Source organism: Macrobrachium rosenbergii, chromosome 5, assembly GCF_040412425.1.
Source record: "Macrobrachium rosenbergii isolate ZJJX-2024 chromosome 5, ASM4041242v1, whole genome shotgun sequence".
NCBI classification, from domain to species: Eukaryota; Metazoa; Arthropoda; class Malacostraca; order Decapoda; family Palaemonidae; genus Macrobrachium; species Macrobrachium rosenbergii.
In genome coordinates, this window is record NC_089745.1 from 59,666,182 (window position 1) to 59,686,039 (window position 19,858).

General features: G+C 44.3%; 1 protein-coding gene across 1 annotated transcript in view; it reads right to left on the bottom strand.

Annotated features, from left to right (window-relative positions):
* Positions 1 to 19,858, bottom strand: part of LOC136838839 (U3 small nucleolar RNA-associated protein 6 homolog) — a 183,268-nt gene that overhangs the window by 157,284 nt on the left and 6,126 nt on the right. The window contains exons 2-3 of the mRNA XM_067104476.1: positions 15,061 to 15,187; positions 12,263 to 12,418 (exon numbers count right to left, since the gene is read on the bottom strand). Of these exons, the coding sequence (XP_066960577.1) occupies positions 12,263 to 12,418; positions 15,061 to 15,187 (283 nt within the window). The remainder of the gene's footprint in view (positions 1 to 12,262; positions 12,419 to 15,060; positions 15,188 to 19,858) is intronic.

Sequence of the window (19,858 nt, forward strand, 5' to 3'; positions counted from 1 at the left end):
GTCCTTATAATGAGAATGAAATGGAAAAAAACATAGGGGAAGATCCAAAAGAAAAGAGGAAGGAATAAAGTTTCCTACTTCCACCCAATATCTCTTGATCAACACCCCACTGCTGAAGCATTTGTAGAGCAAAAACAACAGTAGTTGTAGGGGCATGAACAACATGGATGGAAGAGAAGAGATTAAGTACACGAACCCATGATCTCGTCTGTGTCATATGAGTGGTACAGCATCATACCAAGGAGAGTCAGAAGTAAGGTGTCAATCCTGTAAGAAATTGAAAGAATACCAGGGCATGACCACACTCATGGTATGGAGGAGGACGAGGACATAACTTACCTACTGTTAAAGTTAGCTTTATCTTCGCTCTGCTTGGCGAGATCAGAATTAAAAAAAAAAAAAAAAATACACTTAGCTAACTCGCTAGGACTGTCTTTGTATTCACCTGTTTCCCACCAGATGGAGCTGGAATGTTTACGTTCTGTCATATTTCTTCATGACCACCCACTAAGATGTGGGGAGGCTGGGTGGGTTTCCACAGGCTGGGTGGGTTTCCGCTTTAAGAGTAGGTTGGTATCCAAAAAATTAATTTTATCGTGAAACTTATCATTATTTGGAATGAATCTTACCTACTGTTAAAGTCAGCTGGCTACCACATTTAATGAGGATGGTGGGTTAGTGCAGCCAGAGTAACAGAGTTGAGCCACACGAACTAAAAGCTTTTTAATGAAGAGAAAAAGCTTCTCAACATTCCTGCCTCATGAGTGATCCTTACTGGCAAGTACTGTCACCAGACACTGGAACCACAACAGGGTGTAAGGTCCATGTAGCAAAACTTGTCAGAGGATCCTTACAGGGGAAAAAGTACTCTATTTCGTAGAGTACTGTTGACTCCTGTGCCAGAGTCGAAAGCCCAAAACCGACAGTCGAAAACTAAAGATAATTATTACCTTCATGTACAAAGGCGTGCTCCTATACACCAATGTGTACCTTCATGCTCCCAAAATTCAACAGCAGGAATCCTGACAACTAACAATAAGATGGAAAGCCAAGGTTACTATCATATTTGGTTCAGGAGAAAGAGTCCCCGGCGCAACAACAAGACTACGGCTTAACACCTCATGCTAAAATTGAACGTTTGCAAAAAAAAAAAAAATGAGGCAAAAATAGTTATAACTCCTCTGAGCTGCAAGACAATGTCCTCCAGAAGAATGTTTTAAAGGAAATAAAGGCAATTACATTATGGAAGCCATGAGGATTATCTTCAAAAAGGGTAAAATACCTGTACTCAGGGATCACCTCTGTGTGCATAGACTTTAGCCATCTTGGACATAGGAATATGTGGAATATGTGATTTAGGCATAAAACCAAACACAGGGACATCTTGGACATAGGAGTGCTTGGCCTTCTAACACCACAGATAAATTCTTAATTTTTCATCTTACAGGTTTATGTCTGTCCAGTTCCAACTGGACATAAAACAGCCATTATTCCATAGCTACCTAAGCAGATAAATTAGGCACTGTCACAAATCTTGGAAGGGCTTTCAATTCTAAGTCTTTTCTCTAAGCAATGAAGGAAAAGAGAGAGGTTGCTACTAGAACAAAGCCAGAGAACAAGAGAGGGCTTGAAGCCCACTACTATGTATAACCTCTTAATAGGTCTAATCTGGACATTAAGACAGCCACTTCATTGCCTACCAAAGTAGTTAAATTAGGTACTGTCACCAAAACTGGGAAGGGCTTACTCCTCTATATCTTTTCTCTAAGTAATGAAAGAAGGAGAGGGGTTGCCACTAGAAGAAAGCCCCAAACAAGAAAGGGCTTGAAGGTCACTAATACACTTTGCCACAATAAGAGCTAAAAGAAAAGTATCTTCAAAGTTCTTAAGTGATGCCCTATCAAAGGGTTTAACTGGGGTTATGTCAACATCTGAAGGCTTCAATAAAATTTCATCATAAATCCTGATTTGAAGAAGAAATTCCCAGAACAAAAGATTGAAAATCTCTTCAAACTTTAAATCATGAGCAATAATCCAGTCAGCACGATGTACAACTGCAAGCAATGTAAAGTGGGATCATTGACTGCTGTGACAGAAAACTGCTTTGTGTATCTGTAATAATGGGAGAGCCTGAATCAAAATAACTAGTGGAACCACTGCTGGATATCACTCAGGGCAAGCACCAAAATAAAAAAAATAACCACTGTTATGAAACACAAGTCTAACAGTGGAGGGCCTTCTAGATTTAAGGATTGCTTCCTTGGCTATTCTTGAAATGCCCTTACTGGAGGTTTGGAGGAATCTTCTCGAATAAGATTGTCTAAAAAGATCATTCCTGAATGGAAGAAGATGAAGAACATCTACTACACCAGGAGAGAAATTTAGAAGAACCATTCCCTTTGGGGCCAAGGAAGTGCTAACAAAATCAACACTGTGATCTGCAAAGCTCACAACTTGTTGAATATTTCCTCAATAACAGCCAACAGAGGAAAAGCCTAAAGGTCTAGATTCGACCTGTCTAGAAGAAAGGCATCAAATGCCCATGCCTGAGGATCCTGGCATGGAGGGCAGTAAACTGGTAGCGTAGTGTTTTTGGCAGGTGTGAACAGATGGGTGTTTGGGTCTCCCTAAGGTTCCACAACTTCTGGCAAACTTGAGGAAGAGGAGACTATCTGATTGGAGACCTTGCCCTATGACAAATCGAGGACATTGCTGAACTCTTTCCACAGGATAAGGTAGTTTCTTTGCTAGCCTGAATAAATTTCCTGATTTGTCTCCTTGTAGCCTTATGTAAGAACTGAGACTTGGATAAGATTATTCTAAACTGCCCAGAGCTGTAGGATGTTTACACTTCCACTTCTTGACATCAAATGTTACTCAGAATTGCCTCTCAATCTGCCTCAGATACATCTCAGGACAGTGTAAGGGTTCCTGAGGTCTACAAGCCAACCTATATAGTTCCCAACAGTGGTAGAAAATTATTAACCTTCTATTTGTAGGAAAAAACTTCTAACAAGAGATAGCTGATCATCATCCCCACATACACAACTGACTGGGTCAGAAAAGCATAGATAATCAACACTGAAATAATGTCCACTCCTAAGGTTAGGCATAAAACATAATTCTCATTATAAAACAAATTGGTGAGAAACGAACTAGTCCGAAGATGGGAGAACTAAAGTACTCTTATACCAAGCAGATGAATCCATATTGCTAAGACTTCAACTCACAGGAGAATACTATACTTCGATGATTGAGTACCGGTAGAAGTACACATCCTATATGTCTACAGAACTTACCCTTTGTCCTTCCGAAAAGCCACTAGGACCAAACTGAATGAAATGAATAAACTTGTTGATACAGGACATGCCCATGGCTTGATGGCCTTGTTGCATAACTGATCAAACTACCCTTCCAAACTCTGAACTTTTCTGTGTGAAGAGAAGGGTATTAGGAAGTTCATAGGGGGTAAAATATGACAAAATGTATAAAGTATCTTTCCCTGAGAACCATCACTACCAAATGAGCTACTTGACACTTTGCCAGACACTTCTGAAAAAACTGCATATGGCCTGCTGAGGATCTACACAGCCTACTTGAACTGGGAGTTCAAAACTTCAGTTAAGGTTACATGTGTAAAATGTCTCCGCTGAGAATGTGAGCCAGAACTCTAATGAAGCAGAACTAGAAAGTAAATAGGAAATTCTGCATGGAACTTGCGTGTAAAAAAGGCTGTAGGGGTGGGTCAAGACCCTAGAGGGACGACTTCAAGGGTAGTGCTAAGAATTTCTAATCTCCTGAACTGAGAAATCTAAGTGATGATCTTTTAGCTAATCTCCTGAATTGAGAAATCTTGGTGATGATCTTAACACTAAGGGGTTACGGAGACAATGATGGGCCATTGTCAAAAACAGCTACTAATGGTTGAGTAGGGCTACCTTTTATGATTCTACATAACTGATCTGTTACTTTACAACTGAGTTGTAAAAGGAATACAGTAAACACCCCCGTATTCATGGGGGATGCATACCACACAGTCCACATCCCTCCACGAATAGCTAAAATCACAATTTTTGAAAGTAAATTGTATTTTCCTAACTATACAAACCTGAGGTCCTTTACATTAGGAATTACTTTCAGCATAGGCAGGAAACGGCCGTTAAACTCTTGAGCAAGGTGGTTAGTCAGTAACTACCGCCAGGTAGGTGGGAATACCAGCCTGCCCAGATGTAAACATTCCACTTTGCCTTTTGGTCCAGGTTCAGATTGACGGGTGGCATGAGGTGGGCACAATATGTAATGTTAAGGACCTCAGGTTTGTATAGTTAGGAAAAATACAATTTACTTTCAAAAATTATGATTTGTTTCGACACGATAAACAAACCCTCGGTCCTTTACATTAGGAAGACTCACTGGTTGGAGGAAGGCATCTGAGTGAGTCTCCTGAACTGACTGGAGTTCTGCACACCTGGGCTACTCGTCCTGGTCAAAAGAGCAAGGAGGAGTGCCCGAGCCTCTGACATATTGATCAGAGTGTAGGAACTGCAAGATACTGGACCTTTTCGCGAGTGAGGAAATGTGACCCATACGAAATAGGCTGGAAGAATCTTAGAGTCGGAGGCAGTAAGGAAAAGTTGAGATAGGGTTTCCCTTATTGCCAGACTCTCCTTCCTCCCCTTGCAAGAGGAAGGAGTGGAATTGCTTCTATGATTCTGGGAGAAAAATAGAACAGGTGCTTGATGTGTAGTCTTACCGCATCAGCGCCAGGTCCAGCAAGTGTTGGTTAGAGTCCTATTCTCATCCTGAAGAAGGAGAAGCAGAGGTACGGGGAAGGAGGAGAAAGAGAGGCCAGTCACTCTCGGTATCCTTCTCACTTCCAGAACCAACACCTTAGGCGAGATGCTACTCATCCTCTTCAAGGAACCGGGTAAGAAAACAAAACTTGTTGAGCAGCCACCACAGGGCCAAGGAAAAAGGTTCCAAGGGCCTGTGGGCAAGACCATAGGAAGACAAGAGTGTGGTCTATGAGACCACGTCTTGCTTCCAGCCCAACAGAAGCTTCTGGAACACGAGGGATGGACCAAGCCATCGGCTTCGTGGGCTCTTGGGTGGAAGGTACTGGTATTGTCGTCGTCAGCTGCCGAGTACCTCCTTCGATCGCTTCACGAAGCCAGGAGGAAGATATGTCCTTAGACACTTCTTCCTTGGGAGAGAGTACTAGCAAAAACGTCGATGACATCCAAGTTAGGGGTGTCGAGCCTTTTCGGAAAGTACCACAGCTCCCTAAAGGACAAAGTAACGAATGATCTGGATCATCGATACAAAGTCCAAGGAGGAGGGGAACAAGGACAACTTGAACCCGACAATAGATGCCGAAGGATTCGGAGTCCACCTACGACATCCGAGAAGGAGTCGAGGTATTGATCCCATTCACCTATTCTTCCATCTTCTACGCCAAGGCTGAAGCAAGATGAGAGATGGTCCTTAGAGGGCACATCTCTATCCAACAATTCTCGTAAGGGCGTGTGCAACATGGGACAGAAACCCTAAACGAGAGTCACATGCCACCCAGGAAAGAGTTCCCTGGCACAGCAAGACTGAAGAAGCTTCTCATCCGTAACTAAATCTTGACTGAGGAGATGTTCTTCAGAAAAGACTAGAAAGAAAGGGAAAGAAGCAACCCTCGGCAGAGAAGGCGAGAAAGTCCAGACTTGAATAGTGACTCTAACCTGAGGAGTTCCGACAACAACACCCACCAGCGAAGACGGCCCAACCCTGGGACCAGAGGACTTCAAGAGATATCCAGCTATATCCCAGTCCTTGCAAGGGAAGCTGGAAGGTCTCCCAGTCCCAAACACACCGGGATGTACTGCCTGAAGAACCACTTGTGTAGCTGCTATCCAGCTAATCTCCTCGATGCCTGCCTATCAGGTCGGGCAAGAGGCGAAAGCTACCCTGGGAGCTGGTATGAAGGACAAATACAGAGGGAAAAACTACCAAAAGACAGCATGTGCAGGAGGCAACAGAAAAAACTAGACTTGTAGGGAGGCAACAGAAAGACAGTAGGGATTGAGCCATCTCTTCGTGAATCTTCCAGTGAGCAGCCCGTTCTGTCCCGATCACTCAAACTCGAGGCCAAGCTCGCCTGTCAATACATCCCCACTGGGGATGCATCTGGCTAACTGAGATGTCGCGTGCGCTATAGAACACTCGAGTACCTGCAAATGTTGACAGATAAAACAGGAGGAAAAAACGATTCCCTCTTGTTTGTTGACAAATGCCACTACTGTGGTTTGTTGTTCAACGAACCACTAAGCGTCGCAAAACTCATCCTGAATCCTTGGAAGGTCAGAAGGCTGCCTTGAGGCCAGGATGATGATGAGAAGGTACTAATCATCACGGTCCCACGCCTTCAAGACAAAGTCTTACAGATGTTCACCTCTTCCTCGATTGGTGAATCCGTAAGTAGACACACGATGTGAGGGGAATATGCAAGCATATTTGAAGGTTCCTTCAAACAAGCATTAGCCTAACTCCTTCCTCATACTTCGAAGAGGAAAGAAGGACGGAGGAATGGAAGAAGACCTCCATTCTCCACCATGGGGAAGCTTCTGCAAGATGACAGGATACCGAGACAATTAGCTCTAGCTGGGCTGGCATTTCCCGAATCGGGAGCACGGGAGAGGAAGCGGGATGAAAAGAATTGCCGAGACGTAAGGGAAATAGATACTTCTCCTGAAGGAATCCATTCCCAGGTCTCAGCAATGTAGCTGCCTAACTCCAGGGACTTGATAATTATTATTTCATTCAGGAATCTGCATTAGGAGAACTTCTTCCCCGTCGATACTTTTTCTCTCTTCCCTTCTTCCCTCCTCCCTTATGGGAAAGAGGGTGGAAAGAGACACAGTTATGCGCACTTTCCTAGAAGAGTAGGAAGGGCTATGTTCCGCAATCTTCTATCGAAGCCTGGGACTTCTTAGGAGTTGAGGGGGGGCTGGCTTGAACTCGAGGTCGAGTCAAGATGACTAAGACCCAAAGGTCTTGGCCATTGTCCAAAGCACAAGGCAGTGCCCCTGGTACAAACCTTGATTACTGAGGTATTTGGCAAATCTCTACAAGAGAAAGGCAGAACCAAGTAAAGGTTCGTTCCTAAGGGTCGAGCTAACTCGAGACTTATGAAACCAGAGATCCGAATTGGGACAAAGTCGTTCTTCTTAGCACCAAAATTGCCCACAGAACTGGTTGGCCAGACCCTTCAAGGCAAGAAGAATTCATATTCTGTCAAGGCAGGGGAGAAGCTTGGTGTCTCGACCTGAACGGACTCCTTCTCCGAAGAAAATAGTTCATCTGGTTAAGAATGCTCTCGGAAGCAAGGACTGCGGCGGCCCCAACACTCTCGGCCCCTTGGGAACTGCAAGGGTTGCAAGTGATGAAGATTATTCATTGGGGGAGTCGCAGTCCTGTCCCAGGGATCCTCAAGCTGACGAATCGGCGCGAAGTTCTCCAAAAAACAAGGGCAATCGCAACTTGAAGAGGAAGACCCTTGTTGCTTCCGAAGCGTGAAACTCCTGTACCTCTGCCCTTGGAGGGAGCCTTGACAGATCCCATGAAACCCTCCTCGGCTACCTGGTTGTACTATGAGACAACCAGGGGACTGACACCCAAAGCACACCAGGAAGCCGAACTCCGAAGAACTCTCTCTCTGTCCGTCTCGCGCCTCTCGGAACAACCGAGGGGAAAAGAGAACAGGTGAGGAGAAAGAGTACTCCTTCCTGTCCTGCCCGTAAGACCAGCAGGAGAGGCGGACCATGAGCGATAATCAACCGAAGGAGATTACTGTTACACAAGGGAAGAAGAGCGCTTGTGCCATGGCAAAGCGTCTTCCTGGGAAAAGCAAAAAAAAGTTCACTTGAACAGAGTCGAGAACCCAATTCGGAAAAAACCGAGTGGGGTGTGCGGTGGACGGGAGGCAGGCGGGGCGAGCTGAGCTGAGCCAAGCTGAGCCAGTCTCGTAAGCGTGACCAGGGGCCAAGCCGAGCTGAGCCGATCGCACGAACACAATCAGAACTGGACAGGGCGGAACTCATCTACCATGAACTATTGCTAGTTTCCCAAACTCTAAACTCCGAGGCCGAGGCCCCTCGAGAAGAAGGTTCAAAGGGGAATTCTGTGTCTGCTATCCTGTATGCTCGAACCCTAAAGTTCAAGACACAAGTATGAAACCCGGCTGAGCAACCAAAGCAGCTGGCGGGCAGTATCGAGACACCTGGCATCTCTGCACCCAGACACCTGGGTGTCTCAGCACTTTCTCTCGTCCTGTGCCTCTCGTTAGGAGAGCACTCGTGATTCATAGAATTCGAGCTACCCATGAGACTCCCAAAAATTGGGAACGGCTCCTTTCAGTTTCCTAAGAGATCGAAAGAGCCAGGCATAGAACCAGTCTTAGACGCAGACTTACCTTCCAAAACTGGCCTCGAGAGGCCGTGCTCTTGCGGCCCCCGAAACGCCAGACCCCACAGGAGAATGCGAATCGGCTCCCGCCTGAGGGCAGGAAGAGCCAATGAGAGAAACTTGTCTCCCGGAAGAGACTCAGTCCCTTAGAAGTCCTGCAGGACTCTCGAAGGGAATCTCTTCCCTGCTTCTTCTGGTGTTCAAACCGCCAGGATCGAGACACCAGGCTGGGAAACCCGACCGAGCACTGGCAAGCACTCGGAGTGCTTGTGGTGCTGGCGGGAAGAGCTGAGACACCTGGGTGCCTCGGCCCTTTCTCTTGCACTGCTCCTGAACTGGGCTGAGGAAATACTCTCCAGACCAGATCGAGATACTCAATATTCCATAGAATCTCGAACACTCGGAGCGGCTTGCAAACGAGCACCCGAAGCAGCCTCTGTCTTAGAAGCGGGACCTCTAGGACTGGGAACAGGATCGCAAAACCAAGGTCTGCACGCCCGCGGCTCCCAAAACACAAAACCCAGGGATATGCGAATCAGTTTCCTAACCCGAAGGTCAGGAAGAGCCAACGAGAGACCCACTGCCTCCTTGGAAGGAAGCAGTCCCTAGACGTCCAAGGGCATCAAGGGGAAGAAGCAGCCTCCCTCTCCTTTGGCTGGCGGAGGTCTGTCTGATTCCCGGGAACCCCTTGGACCTCGGGAGAGGAAGGGAAGACGCAGCAGAAGACAAAATCAAAGATAAGATGAAAAAGACAGCAGCTTCTTCCACAGGGCAACTTCCTTCTCCTCCACTCCGACATCTTCTACAGGATGGTGGACACGAAACATGGTAACCTCCAGGGCAGTCAGGCAGGAACACAACGGAAGCAGCCCAGGACACGACCACCAGGAGAAGCAGCAGGCATGATCAGGACAGCTGATGCAGAAGCTACGGCAGCGGTTCGGAAGGCAGGAGCTACTGCAATGGCCAGGAACATCACTTTCCACAGGGCGACTTCCTTCACCTTCACGCCGACATCTTCTACAGGATGGAGGACATCGTAACCTCCGGGGCAGCTGGCAGGAACACAACAGAAGCCGCCCTGGGCACGACCGCCAGGAGAAGCGGCAGGCATGATCAGAACAGCCGATGCAGGAGCTACAGCAGAGGTTCGGAAGGCAGGAGCTACTGCAGCGGCCAGGAATGTCACTTCCACAAGAGACTTCCTTCACCTTCACGCCGACATCTTCTACAGGATTGCAGACATCGTAACCTCCAAGGCACCTGGCAGGAACACAACAGAAACGGTCCCGGGCACAACCACCAGGAGAAGCAGCAGGCACGATCAGGACAGCCGAGGCAGGAGCTACGGAAGCGGTTCAGAAGGCAGGAGCTACTGCAACAGCCAGGAACGTCACATGAAAGTCACCAGCAGCGACAGGAACGATCAGGACAGCTGCGGCAGGAGACCAGAGACTGTCGTCGAGTTAACAGGAGCGTAACACAGGGAACAGCAGGAGCAGATGGACCACAGATATGCCAGAGGCATTGCCACAGCATACATGAAGGCCACCAATGACAGCGATCGATCCACATCGCCGGGAACAGAGTCAGAACGATCCCGACGTGGAACTTTGTCATCCAGCCAGGTATTGTGGTCGATCCCGAGGCAACACTAATGAATGTCGGAACTCCTTCATGTGAGATATCTCCTGAGATATCCAAGTAACTACTGCTGTGTTTGCGATGCTCCCTATCAACCTGAAAGAAAAAGCAAAGATGATTGGAGAGGGAAACTCCTCTCGCTACGAGGGGAACTGCCCTACGCAGCAGAGGAAGTACCCAAGAAGAGGTCGCCCGACAGCCTGCTCCCCCCTCCCTTGTGGTCTTCACCCGATGAGCGAGCGAAGAGGGCGAAAGAGGGAGATCTCTACCAAAGGAGAGATAAGTAAGAACCTGCGGGGAGAGAAAAGGATGGAGGGGAGGCCACCAAGGGCATCATGGAAGCATAACTTACAGATGACGCCTGCAACCTCCCACCCGCCCCGCAACTCTTTAAGCGCAGTGGTGAAAACAACACTTAGCACAAGTAGAAAGGAAGTAGTCACGCCGTTGTACACGGAGGGCGGGAGCCCAAGAAGGGAAGTGAACTCTTACATCCCAATTGTACAGGGGAATGCCTTCAGTATCTAAATAAAGTGCTACTGGAGAGAAGCATTACCACTCAGTTACGCTCCTTTAAATACGCCCTTGTCTGTCAACCCAAGACACAGCGCAGGGGAACGACGGCTATGCAAGGTTATCACAAATTGTAGGCTTGTATTAATAAATATCAAACACATGTAATATATACACAAAATACTTTAAGATCCCACCAGGATAATAAGAGCTTAACGACAGTCAGGCAAGGAGATCCGAAACCACGTCTGCAACGCATGACGGGCAAAAGCAAACTGGAATGTTTAAAGGCCGTTTCCAGCCTACGGTGAAAGTAATTTCTATAGTAAAGGACCGATGGTTTGTATATCGTGTCAGAACAAGTCGTGATTGTGAAAAAATAGTCTAATAAGACCTAGGCTAACTGAAAATAGCGGCTAACTCTATCAAAGTTAATGAACCCGTCACTGAATGGAGACAAGTAGCCAGCCAGTGACCAAAATCAAAACAAAAATTTGTTATTGTGAATAACAGTTCTGACAGAATCTAGACTAATGAAAATAGCATGCACGCTATTAAAACACAAGTACGTCACCTAATGGAGACAGAGCAACCAGCCGACGACCAAATCCAAATTAAAGCTGCTTGGAACAAATGGAGTTCCCTCAATCATGGCAGAAATGAATTGAGCTCTTCAGCTGTATTTTACCTATTCCTACCCCCAAAATGGACAGGGGTTATTAGCTACGCTCAGACAATAGCGTGTTACCACAAATTTCAAATTTTAAAGCTGCTGTGTTAAGTAGAAATATTAGCTATTTAATTATTTGGTAAGTTACTTATATAAGAATATAGTCTAAAGCCAATCATGACCATGTGTTTAACAATATGACAGAACATAAACATTCCGCACCACCTGGTGGGAAACAGGTGAATACAGACAGTCCTAGTGAGTTAGTCAAGCGTGAAGATAAAGCTAACTTTAACAGTAGGTAAGATTCCTTCCAAATAATGAATGTTATGAGAAAGCAATTATGAAAGATTTTCTCACATGCACAAAAATTAATCAATCTAGAATGTAAAAGATTAACTTAAAGAAGAAGAAAAGAATTACTTGAATGAACAGACTTCTTGAACACTAATATGAACTGAGCACTTACTGAAATCATAAAGGGATACAGATAATTAACTGTTGGTTTTCTTTACCAAGCACACAATACACAAAAGGGGCAGCTGAGAAAAGGGTGGATCAACAAGAGAAAAACCTAATGTAATATAAAGTCGACATAAAAAAAATTCATAGAAAAACAGTATTGGGAAATGCTGCTTAGATGTTGCCACAACTGAGCTGCACAACAGAATGAGTGCAGATGCAGAGCAGCAGGGAGGTCCAGTCATAGAAAGTGGATACATTCTAATGGGATTTAAACAGGTGCAACCAAAATGAACTCTACATGGAATACAGTCTTATGAAAAATGGGTTGCAATGAACATAAAAATTTTGCAGTTCTCTAACAAGCATCTATCTGAACTCAGATCTAATGGTCCCAATCCTCACCCAGTCAAACAGCAAGGACTACCAATTTCAATGTAGTTTACTATAAAATCATCACAAGATATATGGTCCACATCAATCTAATTATTCTGATACAAAATGAAGTATGGCATCACTTACCTCTGAATTCCAGCCTATAGCACGTGCAAAATTGATTCTCAAGGCCCATGTATCATGATGACCTTGCCAATAGCGAGTCATGAAACGACAACGTTTCATGACCCGGAGGTTAATAACACCTTCAATTTCTTTGAATTTTTCATGCATCCGCATTTTCTGCCAAAAAAGACATAGTTTTCATTAATATTTCTATACAATTAAAATTTCCTTAAATAATTTAAATGTCTCCTAACATATGAATACACAATTTTAAGAATCTTAATATCACATAAGATCAAACCTCTCACCTCACTTATGTTAAGAATCATTCTCACATGGGCACTTCCTTCTCATAAGCAAGAAAACTCCCACAAATACAAAATATAAATAACCTTCAATCAGACAACTTGGGTAAGGGAAGAGCAACAGTCCATTGTAGAGGCTGAGGGGAGCTTGTCTATGCGAAGGAAGGTGAGGATGTCCATAATCTGACTGAAAAGCCACCCATATGACAACAACTACACAAGATGGCTTACTAACTTTGATACAACAGCACTGAGGACTTCCTGACTGTCAGCACATCTTACTTGCAGTCATGCAAGAAAAGACTCTTGCAGGAAATGCTGGAAAATATCCAGCCATGAAGCAAAAGACTTATCCTAAGCCGGAACCTTTGTTACTGAAGCTGATGCAGAAGTGTGGGCTTGGAAGGGATCTCTTTCAGTACCTCAGTCAAGTCTGCTGATTGGGATACCACTTTACCTTCGGGTCAACATGAGGAGTCGTGGAGTCACAAGGTCATCCTTAGCCTAGGAGCGGTCGGTAGACAACTGGTCACCCCATGGACCAGAGAAAATAGCAGGAAGATGTACAGTGGGTATCAAGGTAGTCCTTGAGGTGTTGGAAGGTCCTCCATCAATGCCCAGGGGTCTGGAACTGGAAAGCATAACACCAACAGCCTCTGGCTTAGCAAGCTGTCAAACAAGTAGGTCACCGGTGTTCCCCAGTACTCAATCAGGGCACCAGGATCCACCAAGATATCACAACAAGAAAATCCATACTAAAAGGGCTTAAATTTACCCGTGTGAACAAGAACGAACAATAGGGGGGGTAGGGGGGGTAAGTGTCACAGTCGAAAGCACAGCACTAAACAGATAAAACTACACATCCTTCAGGTCTTAAGAAACAATAAAGTAGCCATCTCTGATGGCAGCCAACATTTAAGGACAAACTCATTCAGAGATGAGAAATCAATGACCATTCCTGCCTACTACAATATTGCGTTTTCCACACAGAAGAGGCAACCAGAAGCCTGGAATGCAGTTTCCTAAGATTCTAAAGTGTTTTTTTTTTTAGCAATGGCCTCACATCAGCTGACAGAGCCAAAGATAACAGCAACACCAGAAGGTAGGTAAAAAATTATATCAGTTCAAGTCAGAGATGGATGGTGACTCTTCAAGGATATTTTGTAATCATCACTGGCAGTGTAGCAACTTCCAGTAATGTAGCTGCTAAACTACTGATCAGGACCTGGAGGCCAGGCCCCTCTTCAACTAGACATTAATGGCACAGGTGCCCTAAGAATGTCAGCATTTTTTCCACCGAGGCCTCAGAAGTGCTCTTCAAAATGAGTGAGGACATCAGCAACAGCCTGTTCTATTCTTGGTTGCAACCTTGGGGGAAAAAAAAAAAGGCTCCCAAAAAGAACTGTGCCTATCAACATCAGACTGGCTGCCATGTTAGTGGGCTGCTGCATGAGGAAAGTTAACATCTCCCTCCTGACTTACTTGTTTCAAATCCCAAATGATCCCTCAGATTCTATAAATCCCATCAGCCTACTTGGGAGTTTTAACAGCTCATCTCCTTCCCACCTAAGGTGCTATTCAGGCTATATTTTCATATAAACCATAACATAAATTCTAAACTCCTACCTCTTCAACTCTGTATTTTTCCCCCAGGTTAATAATCAAACTACACATAAGGTTAGTTATACACAATGGACCTATGGAACAATAAGGAAATGCATAGTTGATGGCTATCAATGCTCTTCTTTCTGGCACTTCAATTTACACTCAAAAAGTTCCATATTAAGGTGATAAATTTGCATGAAATTATTTTTGTTTTTAAAAATTGGCTTTCCATGATTTCAGACAAGCTACTGGGAACATCTGAAACAAGTTAGCATTTAGATAGGTGTAAAAAGTACTTACACCCATTATGTCTTACTGTAATTATAAATTAGTTTAGCAAGACCAGTGACAAAAATTTCTCAACTCTCACAAAACTTGCCTGAAGGATTTGCACTTAAATGAGAGGTGAAAGTTGGAGCTAGGCAAAGTTAAATTAGTTGAACATTGAAGTGAGAAGATACACAAAGGAACATATGAAAAGTAAAACACACAATACATAGAGTAAGTGGTATTTCTTATGGAGGTTTATAACAGGTTGTGGTACAGTATGTTAAATCAGCTGCTGCAAGTAAACACAAAATCTGGCAATTTACATGGGAAGCATAACTGAAAAATTAACTCACAATGAAAAGGGGAAACCGTACCTCAATCTTCAGATGTTTTCTATTTTCCAGTACTTCAGTAACAATAAAACTATATTAACCTGATAAATCCATTAAACAGTCCCTTAATCAACTTAATCCCAATATAAGCCAATACTGTAGTGTAATGTGTAGTGCTTACTTTGCTCTCTTATTAAATTCCATGTGATCTTTAAAAACTAATGTGAATAGACACAGGGTTTTTTAAATTTACCGAGTTATAATTACGTCTGTTAAGTTATAAGAAGAAAATTATCCAAACACCTACCTTACGCCTGATCTTCAATAAGTCCAGCAGCTTCTTTTCATAGTTGATAGAATTAATGTAATCAGCTTTGCTCTTGGTAGTTCTGATAAGGCGATATTCATATTCCCTTCTTTTTTCGATCATAGCCCTGTTAAAAATTCAAGTTTTGATTTAGCCCTGGATAATGACAAAGAAATCATTATAAATAAGAGAAAAAATCAAGTTAAATACAATATTTGTTTTTACAAATTTGAACACAAGGTAGACAATATCTTTTCCAAAAAGATCTCATTTCCATAATAAGCTGTATTTTCTAATCAAACTCCATCAGTTTACATGAACCTAATCCTGCAGTCAGCAGCTCCCCAGACATACTGTACATTGTTAATTTTGCACTCATATTATTTCTATAGGGATTTCAATATTTATCCCATTTTCCATTGTGTGTGCATAATTCTGCCAAATCCCTACATAACTGTGTATAATTTCTTTTGCAGGCTATTGCTACCATGCCAGTCTTCGTAGGTACAACTACTTTCTTAGGATGATTGTTGGGCATCATTGCCAACATCCTCTCTAGGAATAGGTATTTCTAGTAATTTAGTGAATAATGTCTTAATTTTATTCATTTGAATTTGCATCCTTTTGGTGAGGGGTATAAAGTCTAATTACGACTTATAGTTAGTACACTTTCATTACACTTTTGATAAGTGCTGGTATTTTGACCAAAATTCAATAATCTTGTTTCAGCTCACATACTATGTAGTGTAACTGTTTTTGGTGTCATGCTGAATAATGTTTTCTCGCCCATATCTTTGGACAGCTTGAATACCAGGTAATTTCATTATTTTGTACTATTTATTACTTTTATATTTCCTTTTATTCAGTGCACACTATTGTTACTACAGCAACCAAATCATCATCCAAGAGAATAATTATAGGCGCCCTTCCTACTACAAGTATCCCTACCTGGACCAAGAAGGAGCAGTATTTGCAGGAAGAAGGAAGGAGGCAAAGTGGAGGTAGGGAGAAAGGAAATGGCAGGATTCAACTGTGTCACCCAGGGTGAATCTGCCCCAAAAGGAGAATGGCAAACACCTCCTATGCTGCTTCTTCTTCCTACTATGCTTCTCGAAATTAGCAGAACAACTAGAGCACTCCTTGCATGGGAAAAGATGGGTGCAATAAGAACAATACTTAAAGCAGACATGAAGCACCAAAATGACCACTTATGTCCCTCACAATACTTTTGGCCTTGTTTTTTCTCCATATGTATTACTATTATTATTTTAATATTACTATTCATATGGAACAAGCCCTCACAGGCCACTGACTTGAAATTTAAGCTTCCAAAGAATACGGCATTCACTTGTAAGAAGTAACAGGAGTTAATAAGGAATACAGAAAGAGATCAGTTATTAGAAAACAAAAAATAAGTTAACAAATCAATAAGTAAACTGATAAAAATGCAAGTAAATTATTGAAATAAAAGTAAAATGGCATTTTTATAATAAAATAAAGTTTTATATATACTTACCAAGTAATTACACTGCTATCATTTCCACTTGTGAGGCAGCTCAAAATTTAAAAGCCACGCCAGCACTTCCATTGTTTTTGTGTTGCAACAGCCCCACCCACTATCGGGGAATGGTAGGGAACAACCAAGTGAAAGAGCTCAATTCATTTATGCCCTTATGTCCATGAGAGGGGAGGAGGGAGGGCTCTGATCATGTAATTACTTGGTAAATATATAAACTTTATTATAATCATGTCATTTTTATAAAAGCAACTTACCAAGTAATTACAATGCTGAATCCCACATTGACAGGAGGTGGGATGCATGGACACATTCTACGCCAAAGCATCAGTAATGGTAATGGACTTGAAATAGAAAAAGTTTGCTAGCATTGATACAATGCTTGTTGTTTCCTTACCTGCTTAGGAAGCTACTGCAGGTGGTCACTGCCTCTGCTCAGTGCTCTTCCTAACCCGTAGTGGCGTGGCATAAGAGCCATGGGGCGCCTCTACTTCAAGTGGAGTTTTGCAGTGAAGGAAAAGTCCGATGGCTTGCAAAGTTAAAAGACAGGTGCCCTTGCCCTGGGCGCAGTGCCAAAAAATAATAACTAGACAATGCTGTCACCTACACTGAAAAATAAAAACCACCACCCATCCACTAAAAACTGGTGGGCACTCCAGGCACATAGTTCCTCCAGACTCCCCAGTGGCTTGACACCCTCATCAAGGCAAAGAGGTCAAGGATAGGAAGGAATGCTTCCTGTGCTTCTTCCCCCAATACTATGCCAGCCACTGATAAAGGTCCCAGGTACTGCAACATCATACACTGCTTCAATGTCACATAAATAGTGCAAAGCAAAAAGACTTACACTTCCAGTAAGCTGCCTGTACAATTGAGGGGAGAGACATATTGTGTTTAAAGCATACGAGGTGGCGACCGCCCTGACATTGTGTGCTTTGACTTTAAAGGAAGGCAGAATGTCCTCTTGGATCCCATCATGTGCCTCCGTATTGAGATCCCAAAGGAAGAACAATAATGCGTTCTTAGACAGGGTGTGGGAAGGATTTCTGACCGAGCACCAAAGATTATTGGACGGTCCTCTGATTTTGGCAGTCCTGTCCAAGTAATATCTCAAATCTCTAACTAAGCAGAGAACCCTTTCTTCCTCTTCTGGTCCGAGGATATCCAAAAGATTCTTAATTAAGAAAGAGCGAGGCCAGGCCTTAGAAGGGTCTTCATCCCTAGCCAGGAAGCCAAATGTGAAAGTCAAACAGCATTACCTTGGGTAAATCCTACTTGTTTGTCGATGGCCTGAAGTTAACTAATACGCTTGGCCGTGACCAAAGCGACAAGGACTAGGGTCTTTCTGGTCTTTCTTCAGAGAGGTGGAATGAAGAGGCTCGAAGCAGGGAGACCCATTAATCATTTACGAACTACATCAAGATTCCAAGATATAGCGTCTCTATTCGGTAGCTTGGAAGTCTCGAAAGATTTAATGAGATCAGAAAGAATGTGGTTAGAGGACAAATCTAACCCTCTATGCTTTAAGACAGAATTGAGCATAGCTCTGTCCCTCTAATCGTGGAAGGAACAAGCCCTTTGAAACTTCTTGGAAAGAGAAGAAAGTCTGCTGTATCTGTTACAGATGTCTTAGAAGAAATGTTATGTCTGGCACACCATCTGTGAAAGACTGTCCACTTAGACTGGTAAAGTTTTGAAGACGACTGACATCTGCATTTGGCAGCTGCAGCTGCTCTTGAAAAGCCCTTTGCTCTGACAAGTCTCTGGACAGTCTGAAGCCTGTCAGAGGAAGAGCAGATAACCCCTGGTGGAACCTCCTGAAGTGAGGTTGTCTGAGTAAATGTGGACTTTGTGGAAGTAGTCTGGGGACGTCCACCAGAAGACTCAGAAGATCTGGAAACAATTCTTTCCGAGGTCAGAACGGAGCTATCAGGGTCATTGTTGCATGGGAATGTGACTGACACTTGTTTAACACATCCCTGACCATGTTGAATGGCAGGAAGGCACAGAGGTCCAGGTCTGACCAATTCTGCAACATGGCATCTGTCGCCCATGCCAGAGGGTCCAGGGTTGGAGAGCAGAAAAGAGGAAGATGGTGGTTCCTCAATGTGATGAACAGATCCAGCATTGGTCTGCCCAACAGCTTCCAAAGGTCATTGCAGAAGAGAAGGCCAAACGACAAGCCGAGTCAATTAAGCCTGAGAAGTCCCCCTGTGAGGAGGCAGTGATTCCCAGGGAGGGAGCTTCTCCCGTGGCATATTCAAGATATCTTCTGTGTGTAAGTCTCAAAGGAGGGGAAGCAAAGGTACCCTTGTCCTGTTCCCTCTTCTTCTCACCAGTCATCGACTTCCCTCAAAGCCTTCTTAGAAGAAGAGGACAGTACCATCTCAGGCAGATGAGAGCTGACATCGGGCTGATTCCTCATAAGGAAGGTCGAGGCAGGAGAAACTGGAGCAGCTGTGGCAAAGAAGGTCGGATAACTGGCCAAGAAACCTTAACAGAGCTGCATATGCCGATGAAGCAGATTCTTGATCCACTTCCTCTTCATCTGAAGAAACTGAAGGCAACAGAGGATCTTGAGGAGGCTTGGATAAAGCTGGAGCCTGTAAAAAGCCCATAATATCTGCCAACTGCCACCTGATGGGTGCCATGGAAGTGTCCATAGTCTCAAGCACAGAAGAGCGGGAGTCAGGCACTCAGGTGGCACTGAACGCACGTCTGGCGCCATGTGCTTGTCAGCTGGCGCCGAGCATGAGGGAGACAACAGGCGCTTGGAAGCGGACAACAGGTGCCTGGAAGAAACCACTGGTACTGAGCTCTTGGATGAAGACACTGGGAGCCCGGAAGGCAAGCTCTGGCGCTGGGGAATCAAATACTGACGAGAGGCCGAGTGTTTGGGAGAATGATACTGTGGGCTACGCCAGGTGCTGCAGGAGGGTTAAGGGCTGCGGGGCAGCTCCTTAAGACCGATTACAGGAGATAGGCAATGACCAGGACCCATCGTCCAAATGTCTCTTCAACGGGCAAGACTCCCCTGGAAAGCACCATTGGCGCCTCTTGTCGGGGCACGAACTGTCCAAGCCAGAAGCCAACTCACTCATATTAACAGAGATACCTTTCCAACGGCTGTCTGTAGTCGTAGCCCGAGACACAGGTGCAACTGAGGGGGCGACTACCTGAGGGCAAACCCCACTAGCCTCCCCTGGACCTATGGTATGTCTTCTCCCAGGTTCAGGGGAGTGCAACAGTGACCTTTGTCTAAGAGAGCCAGCAAGATGGGCA